The sequence below is a fragment of the Hyperoodon ampullatus genome (assembly GCF_949752795.1).
Source record: "Hyperoodon ampullatus genome assembly, chromosome: 15".
NCBI lineage: Eukaryota > Metazoa > Chordata > Mammalia > Artiodactyla > Ziphiidae > Hyperoodon > Hyperoodon ampullatus.
In genome coordinates, this window is record NC_136928.1 from 70635446 (window position 1) to 70655968 (window position 20523).

At 38.1% G+C, this 20523-nt stretch overlaps 1 protein-coding gene across 3 annotated transcripts in view; it reads left to right on the plus strand.

Annotated features, from left to right (window-relative positions):
- Nucleotides 1-18476, plus strand: part of ATAD2B (ATPase family AAA domain containing 2B) — a 150668-nt gene extending 132192 nt beyond the window's left edge. For all 3 annotated transcript variants that reach the window (XM_079720413.1, XM_079720412.1, XM_079720414.1), the window contains 6 exons: nt 5183-5305; nt 8198-8335; nt 11773-12456; nt 15026-15153; nt 15463-15591; nt 18354-18476. In XM_079720413.1, the coding sequence (XP_079576539.1) occupies nt 5183-5305; nt 8198-8335; nt 11773-12456; nt 15026-15153; nt 15463-15591; nt 18354-18395 (1244 nt within the window). In that variant the 3' untranslated portion in view covers nt 18396-18476. The remainder of the gene's footprint in view (nt 1-5182; nt 5306-8197; nt 8336-11772; nt 12457-15025; nt 15154-15462; nt 15592-18353) is intronic.
- The last annotated feature ends 2047 nt before the right edge of the window (nt 18477-20523 follow it).

Sequence of the window (20523 nt, forward strand, 5' to 3'; positions counted from 1 at the left end):
TTTTTAGTTTTTTAAGGAACCTCCATACTGTTCTCCATAGTGGCTGTATCAATTTACATTCCCACCAACAGTGCAGGAGGGTTCTCATTTCTCCACACCCTCTCCAGCATTTGTTGTTTGTAGATTTTCTGATGATGCCCATTCTGACTGGTGTGAGGTGATACCTCATTGTAGTTTTGATTTGCATTTCTCTAATAATTAGTGATGTTGAGCAGCTTTTCGTGTGCTTGTTGGCCATATGTATGTCTTCTTTGGAGAAATGTCTATTTAGGTATTCTGCCCATTTTTGGATTGGGTTGTTTGTTTTCTTAATATTGAGCTGCATGAGCTGTTCATATATTTTGGAGATTAATCCTTTGTCCGTTGATTCGTTTGCAAATATTTTCTCTCATTCTGAGGGTTGTCTTTTTGTCTTGTTTATGGTTTCCTTTGCTGTGCAAAAGCTTTGAAGTTTCATTAGATCCCATTTGTTTATTTTTGTTTTTATTTCCATTTCTCTAGGAGGTGGATCAAAAAAGATCTTGCTGTGATTTATGTCAAAGAGTGTTCTTCCTATGTTTTCCTCTAAGAGTTTTATAGTGTCCAGTCTTACATTTAGGTCTCTAATCCATTTTGAGTTTATTTTTGTGTATGGTGTTAGGGAGTGTTCTAATTTCATTCTTTTACATGTAGGGGTCCAGTTTTCCCAGCACCACTTATTGAAGAGACTGTGTTTTCTCCATTTTATATCCTTGCCTCCTTTGTCATAGATTAGTTGACCATAGGTGCCTGGGTTTATCTCTGGGCTTTCTATCTTGTTCCTATGATCTATGTTTCTGTTTTTGTGCCAGTACCGTATTGTCTTGATTATTGTAGCTTTGTAGTATAGTTTGAAGTCAGGCAGTCTGATTCCTCCAGCTCCCTTTTTTTCCCTCAAGATTGCTTGGGCTATTTGGGGTCTTTTGTGTCTCGATACACATTTTAAGATTTTTTTGTTCTAGTTCTGTGAAAAATACCATTGGTAATTTGATCAGGATTGCATTGAATCTGTAGATAGCTTTGGGTAGTATAGTCATTTTCACAACATTGATTCTTCCAGTCCAAGAACATGGTATATCGCTCCATCTGTTTGTATCATCTTTAATTTCCTTCATCAGTGTCTTACAGTTTTCTGCATACAGGTCTTTTGTCTCCCTAGGTAGGTTTATTCCTAGGTGTTTTATTCGCTTTGTTGCAGTGGTAAATGGGAGTGTTTCCTTAATTTCTCTTTCAGATTTTTCATCATTAGTGTATAGGAATGCAAGAGACTTCTGTGCATTAATTTTGTATCCTGCAACTTTACCAACTTCATGGATTAGCTCTAGTAGTTTTCTGGTGGCATCTTTAGGATTCTCTATCTATGGTTATTTGTCATTTTTCCCTTGCTGCTTTCAATAATTTTTCTTTGTCTTTAATTTTTGCCAATTTGATTACTATGTGTCTTGGCGTGTTCCTCCTTGAGTTTATCCTGTATGGGACTCGCTGCGCTTCCTGGACTTGGGTGGCTGTTTCCTTTCCCATGTTAAGGAAGTTTTCGACTATAATATCTTCAAATATTTTCGCTGGTCCTTTCTCTCTCTCTTCTCCTTCTGGGACCCCTATAATGCGAATGTTGTTGCATTTAATGTTGGCGCAGAGGTCTCTTAGGCTGTCTTCATTTCTTTTCATTCTTTTTTCTTTATTCTGTTCTGCAGCAGTGAATTCCACCATTCTGTCTTCCAGGTCACTTATCCGTTCTTCTGCCTCAGTTATTCTGCTGTTGATTCCTTCTAGTGTAATTTTCCTTTCAGTTATTGTATTGTTCATCTCTGTTTCTTTGTTCTTTAATTCTTCTAGGTCTTTGTTAAACATTTCTTGCATCTTCTCAATCTTTGCCTCCATTCTTTTTCCGAGGTCCTGGATCATCTTCACTACCATTATTCTGAATTCTTTTTCTGGAAGGTTGCCTATCTCCACTCCATTTAGTTGTTTTTCTGGGGTTTTATCTTGTTCCTTCATCTTGTACATAGCCCTCTGCCTTTTCATCTTGTCTGTCTTTCTGTGAATGTGGTTTTTGTTCCACAGGCTGCAGGATTGTAGTTCTTCTTGCTTCTTCTGTCTGCCCTCTGGTGGATGAGGCTATCTAAGAGGCTTGTGCAAGTTTCCTGATGGGAGGGACTGGTGGTGGGTAGAGCTGACTGTTGCTCTAGTGGACAGAGCTCAGTAAAACTTTAATCTGCTTGACTGCTGATGGCTGGGACTGGGTTCCCTCCCTGTTGGTTGTTTGGCATGAGGCGACCCAACACTGGAGCCTACCTGGGCTCTTTGGTGGGGCTAATGGCGGGCTCTGGGAGGGCTCACACCAAGGAGTTCTTCCCAGAACTTCTGCTGCCAGTGTCCTTGTCCCCACGGTGAGCCACAGCCACCCCCCGCCTCTGCAGGAGACCCTACAACACTAGCAGGTAGGTCTGGTTCAGTCTCCCCTGGGGTCACTCTTCCTTCCCCTGGGTCCCGATGCGCACACTACTTTGTGTGTGTGCTCCAAGAGTGGAGTCTCTGTTTCCCCCAGTCCTGTCAAAGTCCTGCAATCAAATCCCGCTGGCCTTCAAAGTCTGATTCTCTAGGAATTCCTCCTCCTGTTGCCGGACCCCGAGTTTGGGAACCTGACATGGGGCTCAGAACCTTCACTCCAGTGGGTGGACTTCTGTGGTATAAGTGTTCTCCAGTCTGTGAGTCACCCACCCAGCAGTTATGGGATTTGATTTTACTGTGATTGCACCCCCCCTACCGTCTCACTGTGGCTTCTCCCTTGTCTTTGGATGTGGGCTATCTTTTTTGGTGAGTTCCAGTGTCTTCCTGTCAATGATTGTCCAGCAGCTAGTTGTGATTCTGGTGTTCTCACAAGAGGGAGTGAGAGCACGTCCTTCCACTCTGCCATCTTGGCTCAGGCTCTCTTAGATATTTTTTAGTCATGTCAAAACTAAACTCTTTAAACTAGCACAAATCTCTAACTTCTTTTCCAACTTCCTTTCTAATTATACTCTAGGATTTTTTTTTTAATTTTTATTTTTGTAAGCGGTACTTCCATCCTCCCATTTTTCATGCAGGAAGCTAGGGAATCTTCCCTGATGCTTATCTCACCCCCTGCTTTACCACCAAGTTGTGTCACTGAGAACACATTTCAAAGCTGTAGTCTTCCTTTCCTTCACTACCACCACCATTACCTGGTTCCGTTCTCTCTTCTCTTTTCACTAAAAAGAGCCTTCCGATTATACTCCCTGGTTTTATGCCTGACCCTCTCAATCCAGTCTCTAGGGAACAGCCAGAGAGATCTTTCGAAGATGAGCATTTAAATCATGTAATTTCTCTGCTTGGACCTTTTCAATGACTTTTCATTGCTCTTGGGATAAGATCTAAAATCCTTTGAATTTGGTCAGATTCCCGTTTGCCTCTTGCTTATTGTGTTCTAATCACATAGGCTACCTTTCAGTTTCTTAAAATCTCCAAGTTTTTTGTTTTTTTTTTTTTTTTTGCGGTTCGCGGGCCTCTCAGTGTTGTGGCCTCTCCCATTGCGGAGCACAGGCTCCGGACGCGCAGGCTCAGCGGCCATGGCTCACGGGCCCAGCTGCTCCACAGCATGTGGGATCTTCCTGGACCAGGGCACGAACCCATGTCCCCTACATTGGCAGGCGGACTCTCAACCACTGCGCCACCAGGGAAGCCCTCCAAGATCTTTTTACTCCAGAACCTTCTCACATGGTATTTTCTGAACCTGCACTGGTTTTTCCCTTTGTCAGTGGCTACCCCAATGCATGCTTTAAGTCTCAGCTTAAATGCCACTAATTCAGAGAAGTCTTTCCTGACTTGCCCATTCAAAATTGGTATCCACACCAGTATCCTGTAGGTTTTCATCATAGCTGTTACAGGTTTTTTGGGGGGTGAGGGAGGGGTAGGAGGAGGTGTTTATATGTGTATATGAGATTATTTGGTAAAATACCTCTTTCCTATACTATTCTGAAAAGCTCCTTGAAAGTGGAGACCTGTCTGTTTTGTTCACTACTGTGTAGCCATCACCTGACTTACTTCCTGGTACAGTTGACAATATTTATTGAGTGAAAGTTTAGAGAAAATACATTGGAAGGAAATACACCAGTGGGTTGCTTTTTGAGTGCTGCATGTTTGTTTTTATAAGATTTCTACAGTGAACTATTAGACTTTCTAATAAGAAAAGTTATAAATAAAATACATCTTTATACTTTTTGTCTTTACTAGAGATGAAAAAGCAGATGTTATTTTGTGACTTAGATGCTAGTGCTAAATTCTGTTACAAATTAAGTGACCTTGATATATTAACTTGACTTTTAATATCTTGGAGTTGCACAGCTCTAGGGAGCACTGTTTATGCATATTGTTAGTTAATGAGGACTCCTCTGTTAGTGTAAAGCAGAGACTCTTCTTTTAGTAGCAATTTTAGGTATAATTTACCTAGAACAGAGTATGCACTTCTCTCCTAGGTCTACCTGCAATTTATGTCATCTTGCATTCTTATCTTAGAGTGCCTTATTGTATTTGTCTGTTTCTGTCACAATTTTTTAATCAGTCACCCTTAATTTAGCATAGTTTTGACCAGTTCTGTCTCGTGGAGAAAACTGTGTAAGGTTTTCTGAAATCTCAGTATCTATCCATGGTAGCTCTGGTGCTGGACATACGGTGAATATCCTGTAAATCTTTTAAAAATTTTTATTGAATGTCATACATTTTTGAAAAATATAAAATAAAGCCATATCTTTGAGGTAATGATTTGTTAAGTAGGCTTAGTACTTTGAAGTTCTAAAAGTATAGTTCTCAGCGGATTGTCAACTTGATTGAGTAGCCTATTATATTTATTTTTTGCTCATCATTTAAATGAGCTTGCTTCTTAGCTAGAAATGCTTTTCAGTTTTTTTAATTAATTAATTATTTTGATAAAGCCTTTTTAAAAAAATTTTTGTTGGCTGAGTTGAGTCTGTGGCTGTGCCTGGGCTTTTTCTAGTTGTGGCGAGCAGGGGGCTGCTCTTCGTTGAGGTGCCCGGGCTTCTCATTGCAGTCACAGTTTTATTTAAATGTTTGTGTTCCTTTTCTTTTTAAGATGCCCTTGTTCATGTTCACTTGTATGTATAATAAATGTATACCAACTTTTTAACAGATAAAATAATTAGGCACAGGGCTTGTACCCTGAAGGACACTGCGCATGCCATCATTGCAGCTGAATTGGATCCAGAATTTAATAAACTCTGTGAAGAAATTAAGGAAGCAAGAATAAAAAGAGGTAAGTTATAGAAATGAACTTGCTACTGAAGAGTAAGAGGTCATTGAAGGTCATTGAATGGTGTTTCTTTACAGTTGCTGGTATTATGAAAATGTATTTTGAGGCCCATCCTTAATTTCTGATATGAAAATGTGTCATGTAAATTCTCAAAGATGTTTTAGAATTTTACTTTCTATAACAGTTTTAGTGCAGATTACAGAAATAAAGTACTTCTTAGTGAAATTTCTTTTGCAGGCATATATCTTTAATTATGGATTTCTGTTCTTAAAGGATTTAGGTAGGCTTTCATATTTGAAGAGGGTTTATTTTCATCAGTTTATATCTAATACCGATACTTAAAAATTTTTTTTAGGAATACTTTTTTTTATAAACCTATTGGAATTTATGTGCAATTTTGTTAGTATAAACACAGAATTAGCAGATGTGTTTTGTTCGTTCTATATATAATCCTGTCCTTGAGGAACTCACACTTTAGTAGGAGAGAGTAAGTGTAAAACAAATCGAGTATAGTGTGGCATATGCACTGATTGAAGCATGTTCATAGCACAGAGGAGAGACGTCCTGGTAGGAAACCCAGCATTTTGATCAGAGTTTGGGGAATGAATATAGAAGTGTTGTCTGTAGTGAAGTAGTGGAAGGGAGGCAGTGACGGAGAAGGAGGAGGTATTGTAAGCACAGCACACTACGTATACGGGCGCAGAGACGCGAAATAACGTGTTGTATCGGAAGAACTGCAAACTGTTTAGTATTGCTAAAGATGTACAGAATGGTGGGAAACAGAGCTCAGAAGGTGAGCTGGGTCCAGGACACTGAAGTTGTGAAGACGCTTTTCTTCTACTGCCTTAGAGAGGCCTTCCCTGGCCACCTAATCTTATTAGGCTCTGGTCACCATAGCACTTGGCATTTTGTTACTGTTGTTGTCTCTCTCCTCCTTATTTAGAATATAAGTGCTGTGAATGTCTTATTCATAGCTCTACTGCAGTCCCTAGAACTATCTCTGGTATACAACAGGCTTTTTATAAATATTTGAATGAATCAATGTCATGCTAAGGAGCTTGGACTTTATCCTGTAGGTCTATGTTTTTTAAAATGTGTTTGTGTTTATTACCCACATCAGCTTAGAACTACTGAATTAGATTCTCTGAGAATAGTAAGGCCGAGAAATCTGCGCTTCAGCAAACTCAAGTGGTTTTTATGTACACTAAAGTTTGAGAACAATTGCCATAGTCAGTAGGATTCATAGAAGTATTTGACACAGTGGAATGGATTGGTAAATTGCTCTGGCAGCAGGAAAATAGCAAGGTCTCAATGTGGCTGGGTAGGAGGACGAGAGACCAGTTAAAAAGCTGTTGGAGCCAGTTTTGAAAACATTTTTGCAGTTTCTAAAAAGTTAAGCATAATATTTACCATACGACCCAGCGATTCTACTCCTAGGGATCTACCCAAGAGAGGTGAAAACATATGTCCATATAAAGACTTGCACGTGAATGTTCATGGCAGTATTCACAACAGTTAAAAACCGGAAACAACCCAAATGTCCGTCAACTGATGAATGGGTAAACAAAACAGGGTATATTGTACAGTGACGTACTGCTCAGCTATAAAAAGGAATAAGGTACTGATACATGGTACAGCATGGATGAACTTTATAAATGTTATGCTAAGTGAAAGAAGGCAGTCACAAGAGAACACATATTGCATGATTCCATTTATATGAAATGCTCACAAAAGGCAAGTCTATAGCGACAAAAAGTGGACTAGTGGTTGCCTGGAACAGTTACCTAAATTGGATTGCTGTGGTGATTGCACAGCTCTGTAAATTCACTAAAAATCACTGAACCGTACGCTTAAAATGAGTGATTTTTATGTTGTGTAAATTGTACCTCAATAAAGCTTTTGGTGGGGGGAGGGCTGTTGGAGTAGTCCAGAGTTTTAATTAGTGAAGTGGGAATGAAGGTAGGATTAACATGAGAGAGATGCAGCTGCAGGGGTGGAGGGCATTGTGAAGGAAAGGAAGAGGCAAAATTGGCTGCCATGTTACTGGTTTAATGACTTAAGTAGATGCTAACACCACCAGTAGAGAGAGGGAATGTATAAGGACAGGTTTTTTTTTGGTGGGAAAAGAGAAACCAGTTATCTTTAATTTGACCCATCTCTAGGATATCCAGTTGGTGATATCAAGTAGGCAACTGATATGAATCAGAAGCTCAAGAGAGTTTTGGACTAAAGATGTAATTTGGGAATAATTATATAATGCCAGTAGGAGCTGAAGGCATGAATATTTGTGGTGGAAGGTGTAGATTAAAGTGAGAAGAAAAGGGATTCCAGAGACACAGCCCTTAGAGACGGTTAAGGAAGGCAACGTTTAAGGATGGCATAGAAGAAAGAAGTCTAGTAAAGAGAATTGAGATGGAGTGGTTATTTTTATGAAGGTCAGTGCACGAAAACCAAACTTATGCAGTGTGGTGTGACAGCCAGCTAATGTCAGATGGAAACAGTTCATATGAATGGGGTTCAGTGGCCCAATATATGCTTATACTTTCTAAGACGGCAGAAATCATGACTTTTAGGCTATATATAATCTTACTGTCTCACAGTCATAAAAATGTGAAATGTATCCCTCTGCAAAGTACAATGAATAAACACAGGGCCCTTTGGGGATTAAGTGTAAACAAGCATGGCCTGCCATTTTATTTTTATGATTTTATATGATTTTATATCTAGTTTCTTTCCCATCTTAAGTCAAAAGATACTATTTCATCCGAATTACAAACTGTCCAAGTATAATTAATGACTTTAAAATTCAGTTTTGTATTTCAGACTTTTTTTTAACCTTGTTGGTTTACGTAGCTGGGAATATTTAAATAGGTATCGCTTATCTTCTGCTTGCAGGCTTATCGGTAACAACAGAACAAATAAATCCTCATGGTACTGGAGCTCGAAAGACGGAAACTAGAGTTGAAGAGGCATTTCGGCACAAACAAAGAAATCCAATGGATATCTGGCACAGCTCTGCAAATAAATGTGCATGTGAGTATTTGAGATCATGTTATCCAGTAGTGGGAACAACTGCGAATGAGGCAGATGTGTTAGGAATTGGGCACATATACCAAAGGGCTGCTAAGAGCTTGTGGGGTAAAATGCTGAATCAGAATACATTTCTTTAACCTCATTTGCTTTTCTCCTATCTCCATTCAGTGCTTGCTGTTGTAATTGAACTAGATTTGAATATCTTCAGTTTTCAACTTTCGTTTTTAGATAGAGATGTGGAGCCAGTAGATTTTTTTTATCCATCCCGCCTCCAACCCCTTGCTGTATGTTACGCAGAATGTTCTTGTTATGGTGGGAAATGGAAACTCCGGCTTAGGAGAGTGACTGAATTGACAGCAGGAAGTTGATTTTTCTGAGAAAAATCTGTGTAGCCTTCTTTAACTGGTTTTGTTTAAGTCAGATGTATTTAGAGGGGGAAAATTCAGTGTTCTGGGTTCTCCTCACTTTTCCATTCATGGTGATCTGTAAAATTTCTAAAAGACAAATGTTAATAAACACAGCATCTTCCTAACGTAATCTTTATGTTTCAATAAAGATAGCCATCTTTGGAAGATATACGCTGTTCTTCTGATATAAAGGTGGTAATTCTGCTCCAACTGTCAGTAAAGATGGCCATAATAAGTTCTTTCACCAGTGGCACGGAATTTGAATGAATGAACCAGACTCAGTTTTTTTAATCTTGTTCTCTTTGTGATAAGTGGCACTCATGTGTGAGTTTGAAGGACTTAATGGTGCATTTAGTTCCATGAAACTGATTAAGCTTTTTATCCTAGTTGTACCTTGGATTGTGACCTGGATTCTGTGACACAGCACTCTAATTTAAACCTTGAAACCCCTACATTCTCTACAACTGATAAAAATATTTACTAACTAAAACACATTGAATATTGGCTTCAAGCAGTTTTAATTTCCTTTAAGTATTAAAATATTATTGTAATCTACAAATGTGAGTCCTGTTTTCTCTTACCAGTAGATGGCATATGTGACTCATCATTTGTCTGTTTTACATTAAGTTATTTAAATCATATGTCTAAATCTCCCTTTGGAAGAGTTGCTTTTCTAAGGTCTTAGTTTTGGAAACAAACTCAGAGATGTTATAAAACTTGATTTTAAAGATTGTGCCTCTAAATGGGCTTTTCACACAAAGCACCCTTGTAAAAGGAAGTGGGTATATTAAAGATTAGTCCTGTAAATATATACTACCACATGCCAGGTGCTGTGGGGATAGAGCAGTGACTAAAACAAAAATCCCTATTCTCGTGGCACGTATATAACCAATTCCTCTTATTTTACCAAAATCATACTAAGCATTAGAAGTGATTATAAAAGGACGGGGAAAATATCTCTAGTTTGACCTCTCCCCAGATAAGAACATTTTCTTTTTCTTAGCTGGGATGAAAGCATTAGAAATAAACTTACTTCAGAAGGGCTCCTAACCTTTGCTTAGGGTATGAGTACATTTTAAGGAATTGAGCTGGCTCCTGATCAAGCAGGGTCCAGCCTCTTGCTCTAGTGCTCCATGGCTTACTGAGGAAGGAAAAAGGGAACCTCTTGTACCTTTGGTTATTGGAGAATAAGCAAGGACACAATGTCAGGAGTGACTTGTCAGGTAGTAAAACCTAACAGTTCTACATTTTAGAGAAAGGGCAAGCTGAATACTTTTCTTACACTTTTAATGTGGACTGGATTAGTTTTTCATGTAAGTAATGGAATGCTTATGAATTCCTATCACTTATAGCCTGTGCTTTTAAAAGTAGACTAATATAGAAATTTCGTCTCCAATTACACTATAACTGTAAATCGTAAAAATAGAAACTAATAGGGGATAAAGGAATGGAGAGATGATGGTAATGATAGTACAGTTTTGAAGGCAAAATAAATTTTGAGCCAAGTGACTAAATAACTTGAATTTTGCAAATGATTTTAGAAACCTTTAGTAGATTTATTCTTAGATGAGAAAGAAGAGTGATAGTTATGACAAAATTTGTCAACACTTGTGAATACCTTGGTGTCTTTACAGAGACTCAGTAAGGATTAAAGATGAAAGGATGGGAAAAGTATGTAAACACACTATATACTGTTGATAGATCACAAGTTCATATTAAGTGCTGGAGTAAAGAAGTGAGGGTTGTCTTAAGACCACATTCCCCTCTATTTGTCTTTCAAAAGCAGTTTTTAAACTGTGTATTAAACAATCTACACTTAGTGCTCTCATATTTGTATTTTCTTTTTAAAATGTCTTTGCCCAGGAAGCTTTCAACATTGACATATTAAAAATATATATTATCTCTTTTAAAATTAAGCCAGATTTGACATTACATTTATAGCCTTGGAAAAAAATGAATTATTTTTACTCTGATGGCTTTCAACAAACTAATATTTAGAATTCGGTGTTTGATACCAGAAGTGATAGGTCTCTAGCTTAACTAGTTTGCTTTAATAACTTTGTATTTAAATTTCTTTGTGAAAATGTCCCACATTGCAAAATAAAAGTTAACTTTTTATTTAAGGGACAATGGGATTGACTTGCATAACCAGCTACCTTTGATACATACATGGGAAATTAAAGATTCCTGGGTCCATCATTACCTGGAAGTACCAGCTATCTACTCATAAAAGCTCATGACAGCTTCTAACATCTAAGAGTATAGTCCCTACAACTTTTGTAGGTCTCCCGTTTCACATAACTGACCAAATATTTATTTTCATTGTTTGTTAATGTTGTTGCTGCCTTGATAGCAGAGGGCTTAATTTTTCTACATATTTTCAAATAACAACTTTGCAAGAAATTGATCCTGATAGGTGAACCATTTGTGGTAGATGTCTAACAGCTGGCTAACCACATTGTCTATATAACCTTCCTAGGGCTTCTATTTCTTCCGGAAGGAGAGGCAGTAGAGATTGCTTTGTAGGGATACCTGTAACTATTCTCTCTTCATATACTGGATCATACTTTAATTTCCTTTCATGGTTTAGAAGCTTTTGGGTGATCTTGCTGACAAAGCACTCATCTTCCTGGTGGAAGTCCAGGGCTGTAGCCCCAAACCTTCCAGGCAGGTTGGTAGCGTGGTCATTCCCTAAATGTGTGTATAGTACGCTTGGCCCCTGGATGTTAGGAATTAGGAACAGCTATAAAGCAGAATCCAGGGCAGTGGTAAAAAGTGAGTGCTGAGTGAACTCATACAGGAAATAAATTTAAATTTCTTTCATTCTTCAGAGTTCATCCCTGACTTCATATCCATTTTACTTGTAGTTTGTGAGGATTAGTCAGCATGGATGTCAAGAGCTAAGTAGTTTTTGCCTGTGTGTTACGCTAGTATGGGTTTACTTTTGTTTGGGTCTTATTTAATAAACATTTGTAAAACAAGCATTGCATTCCAAGTTCTACATATCTTTTTCCCTTCTTTGTAAAATAGTTCGAGTTCGGAGAAAATCAAGGCGGCGATCACAGTGGGGTAAAGGAATTATTAAGAAAAGGAAAGTCAATAATTTAAAAAAAGATGAAGAGGACACCAAATTTGCTGACTATGAGAATCATATGGAGGACAGGAAATTGCTAGAAAATGGAGAGTTTGAGGTAAGCACTGACTGCCATGAAGAAAATGGAGAAGAGACTGGAGACTTATCTATGACCAATGATGAATCATCATGTGACATCATGGACATGGACCAGGGGCGGAGGCTTAACAGTGGAGCGGGCACAAAAGAGAACTTTGCATCTACTGAAGAGGAAAGTTCCAATGAGTCTCTACTCGTCAACAGCAGCAGTTCTCTAAATCCAGAACAGACATCTAGGAAAGAACCTTTCCTTAAAGGAAGCTGTCTAAATGGTGAGGCCTCCACTGACAGTTTTGAAGGAATACCACTTCTGGAGTGTCAGAATGGCAAAGCTGAAGTAGTTTCTTTCTGTGGTAGTGGAGACAAATGTAATTCTGAACAAAAGAATCTTCTGGAGGACCAGTCAAAAGAAAAACCAGAAGCTTCAAATGAAAATCATGGAGATGATCCTGAGAAACTAGAGGCAGTGGAATATAGCAATAATGAGAAGTTCGAACCTAGCCCTGATGTGGAGGTTAAAGATGCAGAACTGGATAAAGAAGGTAGAGCTAATGTTTTAAAATTTTTCCTAAAGGTTTTAACTCCAGAGTTAATTAAGTGCATATTTTATCTGGTCCCCAGTAGCAATAGTTGATAAATAATTATACCCCTTTGAGAATCTTTTGCAGTTTTCACCCCTTTCCCTAGAAAAGTGTACACATACATAATAAATTTTGGTGAATGTTTCAGAGGGTTTGTGGTCCAGAATGCATTGCTTACCTGGCTGCTTCCTCTTCTGCCTCCCACCTGATTATCATCCCTGTCATAATGGATTTATGACTGAAAACTGAGTAGATCCACAAGTGTTAAGAAGATGGATTTCTAACAGAAGGATTATTGGGGTGGGGTGGGGGTGGGGGTGGGTGAGAAGACTTGGATATTGTAGAAGTATGGTATAGTATGGTCATATAAACCCACATTAAATTACCACTCCTGTTCATTATAATCATGTGACTCTGAGCTAGTTGCTTATATTCTCCAACCCTGTGTCTTTTATCTTCTAAATTAAACTTCAGAATGGTGTCACTGCAGGGATTATATGTCATGTATATTAATCGCCTCCCCTGGTACCTGGCACATACTAAGGTATATTCATGCCAGGCAGTCACTGTTAGTTGAATCTGAGGGTTGTTTAGTCTAGGAGACTCTTATCTATACGACCAGTGGTGGAAGAAAGCAGCAGAATCCTCACTGTCAAAGTTACTTTATCCTCGCAGAGTCAGAGCACTCTGCCCACTGCTGACTTGCTTTGGATATATGATTCTTTTAAGAAGCAGCAGAAAGGGGGAGTTGAGGGTTTCTGGCCCCGCTTTGTTGTTTATCATTATTCTTTAGCCCATAGTGAGATGGGGTGATTTAGAGATCCACTCTGCTCAGTGTACTGAATTTCCTTCCCGAATAAACACTCTTCTTATACCAGGTTATCTTGAAATTGTATCGTGCTCTCTAAATTGTGTGGAGGGTATAGTGTTAGCCTGGGATTTGGGCTATGTGAGAAAAGCTTTTTAATGCCAGTTTTTTAGCCCTCCAGTAGAATTAGAGAGTAGGATGGTATTATTCAAAGTCTTAGAATTATTTTAATGGATAAAGAGAGAGGTACGGTTCTTAAATGCTGCCTGTTGAGAATTTTTCTTTTTCTCCAATATTTAATAATAGAACAATTTTAAGAGCATGATTTATCCTGGGCTATCATATAGACAGAACTTTAAAAAATGTGTTGCAGCTAGAGTTAAGTAATGAATGGGACAGAGCAGGAAAAAGGGAGAGCTTCCTGTTATGAGGCAGAATGGGTGGGAGGAGAAGTTCTTTTTAACACTCGTTCACTATGAGATTTTAGTAAGCTTGCAGAAAAGGTTTAAATGAATATTATGTTCAACTGGTGATCTAAAAGCCTTAAAGATATTTGTTGTGTAAAAGCTTTACCTGAAGCTTTCATTTGTAACTGTCAGGGCAATGTAACCTCGTGTAGTGGTTCCTAATTCAGGTTCTTGGGCCTCTAGAAGTCCATGGATGTGATAATGAGGATCCGTGTGGTCTTAACAAAACTCCTAGCATATATTAATTGAACTATAAATAAAGGCTTTCACTCTAAAGGCTTTCTGAAATATAAAATTTCTCTGGTATATCAGGGTATATGTTTTTGAAGGCAACATTTTGGTTCATTTATTATTTCTCTGTATAGCAGGCACTGAGGAAAAGGAATTGTTTAAAGACTTGCGACTAAGAGAACTAATGCAGGAGGGAGGAAGAAGGGTCTCCTTAGTGGCCCTGAGCATGGGCCAGGTCCTGTATAAAGTTCTGAAACAGTCCACGTTTGTCCTTGTGTTCCTCCCCCCTCGGCCTCCTCTAAGAGTGCTCCTGCTTAGGGAGCGTAAGGCTTGATGGTCTGCCTGCCCTCCCTACCCATCAGGGTGCCTGGCGCTGTCAAGTTATACTCAACGACCTCACAGTTTCTGTTTTTTCAGTGTGGCTGGTCTCAGCAAGATGTTGGGAGGAAAGTAATTAGATTATACTAATTCACTCTAAGGTAGTAGGAAAGGACACTAGACCTTTTGCATTTTTAATGGGTTTATATTTTTAAGAGAAAATTTTGTGTAACACAGGCAGTATAACAGAGAAAAGTAAGACGTTTCAGACAATGTTGAAGAAAGTGTTTTGCATTGGGAGGCAAATATGAGGCAGGTTGTCCTCACTTTGTGTTAGTATCTGCTTTTCTAGGTTGCTTCCTTTCTTCTAGTTCTGAGAGCTCCAAATTTTAAAATGATTATCATACAGAGAATGAAGACAGTTTATAAGTTACTGCTTAGAGCTGAAGATTACTCTTATCTTCCTTTTAGGGGATATGTTTGTTAAGATGATATTCTGGTATGACTTGGCTTTCATAGTTGTGGTCTAGTTCTCTTTAATCTGGGTTGCTTAGTCTTACCCCCCTCAAAAAATCATTTATTATTTAAAGAATTACACCCTTATTCCAAAAGGATTTGTGGTGGGTAAAAGAATGTATAATTGTTTGTCTGATTTTTCTTAACTTTTATTTGCTGCAGTGCTTTTTTTTTCCCCCCCCAATTGTAGGTGCTTCTAAAGTAAAGAAATATCGTAAGTTAATTTTAGAGCAGGCAAAAACAACAAGCCTGGAACTGGTTCCAGAAGAGCCATCTGAGCCTGTGCCACCTCTTATAGTTGATCATGAGAGATTGAAGGTAAGCTTAGCTCTTCCCAGGCAGTTTTAAATGAATGGAAATAAAGCTAGTTTTGATAATCTTTTGCTTTAACCTAGGAATATAGGTACTTTAGGGCTTCTAATGAAAAAGAGTTGTGTGTGTTTTGAGGGGTTTAGAAATACGAGAATGTTCTTGGTAATAAACTAAGCCCTGGAATCTTCTAAACTCAGGTGTCACTATTACACCATAGCATGTGGTGTCTGTTGCCTAGCATTTGCGTGGAACCGTTTCAGTTTGAACAATGAAATCAAATTTCATTTTATTCCTTTTTCTTTTAATTTTTCTTAGAAATTGCTTGATTTGTTGGTGGATAAAAGCAACAATCTGGCAGTTGATCAACTTGAGAGATTATATTCTCTTCTTAGTCAGTGCATCTACCGTCACCGTAAAGATTATGACAAATCACAACTTGTAGAGGTGAGTGCTTATTAGTTCATCTGTGGAATAAACAAATATGTGCTTTTACTTGTTCCAAAGAAAAGAGGAGAAAAAAAAGGTTATTTTAGTCTAAATCTTTCACCAAGTAACTGAAGAGTGGTTTGAAGATTTAAGATTAGAAGAATCATTAAGAGTTACAAAAATATACTCTTGGTACCATTTTGTCTCAGAACAGAAGTAATCTGGGGTTCTTTGTGTATCAAAACACAGAGATTCATGGTTGGCAAATACACAGATTAGCATGTCACAGTTCTCCCCTCCCTTACTTATCACTGACTTGACGGATTAAGCATATCACTTTGGCCTATTGAATGTGAGCATGGCCTCACAGTCCATGTTACCACTGCTCCCTAGGCAGCCACTACTGGTTAAAAGGAGTTGGCATGGGCCATGAGACTTACTGGCCACCCCATTAATGATTGGAAGAGAGCTTAAAAGTCATCTCATTTAATCAGATCTAATCCTGTGAAATAACCACATGAAGGAGTGGTTGTTCTTGTGCTTAGACACCTTAGAGGTGAACCATTCGCTTTCTGGACAACTCTGGGCCATAAAGTTTTTTATAAATACGAGCTTATATCTCTATTCATATAATTTACATGATTAATTCACACTTCTTTTTGAGGTCATCTGAGCAAATAAAATGTATAAGACAAAAGTCTCTGCTCTCAAGAAGTATTTCTAGTATGTTAAAGATTTATGTGTAGAGGATGTGATTATTTTGCATGTGTAATAAAGAATATAAGCATACCTTGCTTTATTGCACTGTGCAGATATTGCATTCTTTGCAAATTGAAGGTTTGTGGCAACACCGCCATTTTCCAGCAGCATTTGCTCACTTCGTGCTTCTGTGTTAACGTTTTGGTAATTCTTGCAATATTTCAAACATTTTCATTATTGTACTTGTTATGGTGATCTGTGATTAGTGATCTTTTTTTAAAATAAATTTATTTATTTATTTATTTACTTACTTACTTATTTATGGCTGTGTTGGTTCTTTGTTGCTGCACGCGGGCTTTCTGTAGTTGCGGTGAGTGGGGGCTACTCTTCTTTGCGGTGCACGGGCTTCTCATTGCGGTGGCTTCTCTTGTTGCAGAGCACGGGTTCTAGGCGTGCGGGCTTCAGTAATTGTGGCCCGCGGGCTCTAGAGCACAGGCTCAGTAGTTGTGGCGCACGGGCTTAGTTGCTCTGCGGCATGTGGGATCTTCCCGGACCAGGGCTCGAACCCATGTCCCCTGCATTGACAGGTGGATTCCTAACCACTGTGCCACCAGGGAAGTCCCTGTGATTAGTGATCTTTGATGTTATTGCAAAAAGATTATGACTCGCTGAAGGCCCAGATGTTGGTTAGCATTTTTTAAAGAAATTTTCTAAAGCATTTTTAAAATTAAGATGTGTACATTGTTCTTTAGACATAATGCATTACACAGTATAGTGTAAACATAACTTTTATATGCGCCGGGAAGCTAAATAATTTGTATGATTTACTTTATTTGCTTTCATCTGGAACGTAACTTCTCCGGGGTATGCCTGTATTGGACTTGAATCAAAGCAAGAGAGCATTTAAAAGTTACTTTGTAATCACATTTTTATGAGTCACATTTTTACGAATCTATACTGACCTTATACAATATATAGATATAACAGAAATAAAAAATCACCCATATCCCACCATCTAGAGGAAACTAATCAGCGTTAATCTTTTAGAATATCTTCCATCCTTTAAAAATGTCTAGATGTACATAATCTGTATAAAAGTGTGAATATATATTTAAAAATTGGGATAGTATTGGATATTGTATTTTATAACAGAACTTTTCTCCTACTCAGTAACATGATGAAACATTTAGCAGAAGTAATTTTGATTGGTCATTTATAAGAACTTTTTGATGCGATGATAATCTGTTAGTATGGCCTGTTAGTTCTGTAGAGAGGTAGGATATAATTTCTTTGGAGGTGTTTAAAGATGGAAGGGAAAACCAAATGTCTTAGATGTATTTGACATTTGCCCATCTGAATGTAATGTGTGGGGGTAGAGTTCTTTTTAAAAATTCTAGAACTTCTTTGTTTACGTGCTTGACATTTGATTAGCGTGAATGGATTGAATACTCTTCAGCAGTTGAAACATCTTGCAGTATGGGTCTTGGAACCCTGTAATCTAGGGGTCTCATTTAGGAGAGAAGGAATCTATAGCAGAATCACCAGTGAGTGGCATTCCTGGTGTGGATGGCATCGACTCTTTCTGGCTTTTTTTTTTTTTTTTTTTTTTAAATTTCATCTCTGATTGAAGTGAGTAGCACTGGGAGCAGGGTGCGTTCTACTTTGGGTACAAGTTTTATTATACTGAGTACATTCATTGTGCTTTGGGAGTCAGTTGAATATAATGAGTCAGAAAGGGTGCAGGCTCTGGAGTGAGGTTACCTGTATTCAAATCCTGACTCTGCTGTTTTTAGCTGGCAGATTACTTATACATGTGAATTTCTTAGTAAAGTATCTGGCACAATAAGTACTCATTGTTGGCTAGCATCATCCTCAGTAGTCTAAATGTCAACTAGGAGGCATCTGGAAGTGCCTAGGGCAGATAGTCTTACACAGTAGCTCTTGTACTGTAATCAGGAATATATTTAAAGCTTAACTTTGTATCTAAAATTCTTTATCTAGAGAGTTAATTTGAAGTGAACTTTTCTGTAATGCTTTTGTCTTTCCCTTAATAGATAATGTGTACTTTTCCCCCCTTATAGGAGATGGAAAGAACAGTTCATATGTTCGAGACATTCCTGTGAACCTTCCAAGAAGAGTGGTGTGTCCTCTCCAATCTGCTCCCGCCAGAGCAGTCTTCTGAGCCATTCAACTTCAAATTGCACCAATTACGGGCAGAGCCTTGGTGTAAAGTGCTCTCTCACTCATTCTTTCTCTCTGTTGAATTTGGTGCTATTGTCTCAGGTACCTGAAACCAACCAGCCTACAAGAACCAAACAGAACTTCGGAAACATGTTGTATTTTCCACAAATAAAAAATACAACCCCACAGATTGGAGATTTTGGTGCTACAGAAACTGCTCTCACTTCGGCCCCTCTTTTTGTGCACTCTGTTTTGGAGACCTCTCTTAGGGGGCAGACCAGCAAAACACGAGGAAACTGGATGGGGCAGTTCTAAGTGTGTTGAATTGTTTAAACAGTGGGCAACCTGTACCCCCCTGCCCCCCCTTTTATCATATTTGTTTTTATTTTTTCTTCTGGGTAATGGACTGAAGCCTGTTTTAAAGTTGGCTATGGTATATTCTGGTGGGAAACTGAAGAAACTGGATAAAATTAGATTAGGCTCTTTAGAACTGCCTTTAATGTGCCTTTTTATTCGAGAAAGATAAGGCTAAACACAAGGATGGGCTTACTTGTAGCAAATGAATTAGAATGTTTTCTTTGGTCACAACCCTGAAAATAAGTTTTGATACTCTGTATCATTAAGAGGCAACCAGTGTTTTGGTATAAAATGCCTATCTGGTTTTCAAAACTCGATCAAGGCAGTGGTTGAGCCACATAATATACTAAAAATGGTAAGTTTTCCTGTATGGTCCGTTTCTGTTTAAGAAACATATAATAAACAACAACAACAAAAAATTCACAGCCCATCAAAAAACACACACCCTATTTGGTATGGATGACAATGATGGTCAGAAAATAGAGTGACGTTCTGTTTTCTTCTGTCAATGGCAGTTTAATAGTTATTCATGTTTGAGTTCCCCGAGAAGAATGATTTTCATGTATAATAAATTGTTACAATTTTGGTTTAAAGCCAGGACTTGCCAAATGGACAGAAAAGAGGAATTTGTCAGAAGCTCCATAAAATTCATTTTCTATATGCATAGTTGCAAGTGAGTTCTGGTATGGTCCTTGAATAACAGTATTAATGTTTAAATCCCTTATCATAAGCTTACCTTCACAACTATTCATTTTGATTGGAACCTGTTTTGGATCTTGTTAAGCGATTTCTGTGACTTGTACTTATCTAAAATTAATTATGGGTACTAGTTTTACAAAAACTTTCTACAAATTCAGAGACACAGTCTAGGCAGTTGCAAAGAGACAAAGGGAGTGCAGTGACATTTTTTATCAGATGATTTTTAAACAAAAAAGTAGAAAATTTTGACAAGTTTTCTTGATATCTTCATTCATTATAGCTGTTAGCTGCAGGTGTGTCTTTACAATATATGCAACACATGTAGTTTGGGTTTTAATTAGAGCAAACGGTCTTGGACTACTGCAGAGATAATGAGCTACCTCAGCTTTTTGTATTTTAGTTACCAACAGTGTCTACAGAGTTCTGTATTCACTTTGCCACCGTTTACATGCTGAAGCTAAGGTACTTGTCTCCTCGTCTCTGGCTTTGTAGGGTGCTGGATGCCAGCGCAGAAAGCACACTTTGGCCAAGGCTACTGCAGTAATCTGAAGTGCTTCTTTGCATTTATATTAACATTTTATGCCTTCTAATTCTAGTTTAATTTTTACATAATGCCACTTGTTTTCTTTATACCTAGGAAGTTTTCAAAATATTCAGTTAGTCATATATAATTCAAGATACTACCCATGTAGACACACTGTATTTTAAGGTGGGCAAGTGCGATTAACGATGAACCAATTTTAAGGGGGAGGTGATTTGAAACCTCTAATTTGATTATTGGGAGGATTTTCATGCTTACTTTAGTATTTATTACCATCATACCAGTTCAAGCTATTTTACAGTCTAATACATTAGCATTTTGTATTTTGATGGAAATTGTTACAGAATTTAAAGATTTGATGAAATAAGATGTAGCAGATTTTTTGTAGCAAGTTTCTGGTAAAAGGGTTTTTTGCAAGTCTCAGGTTCTTGCTGCACTATTTTTCTTTAAATATTTATTCCAGTTACTCTAAT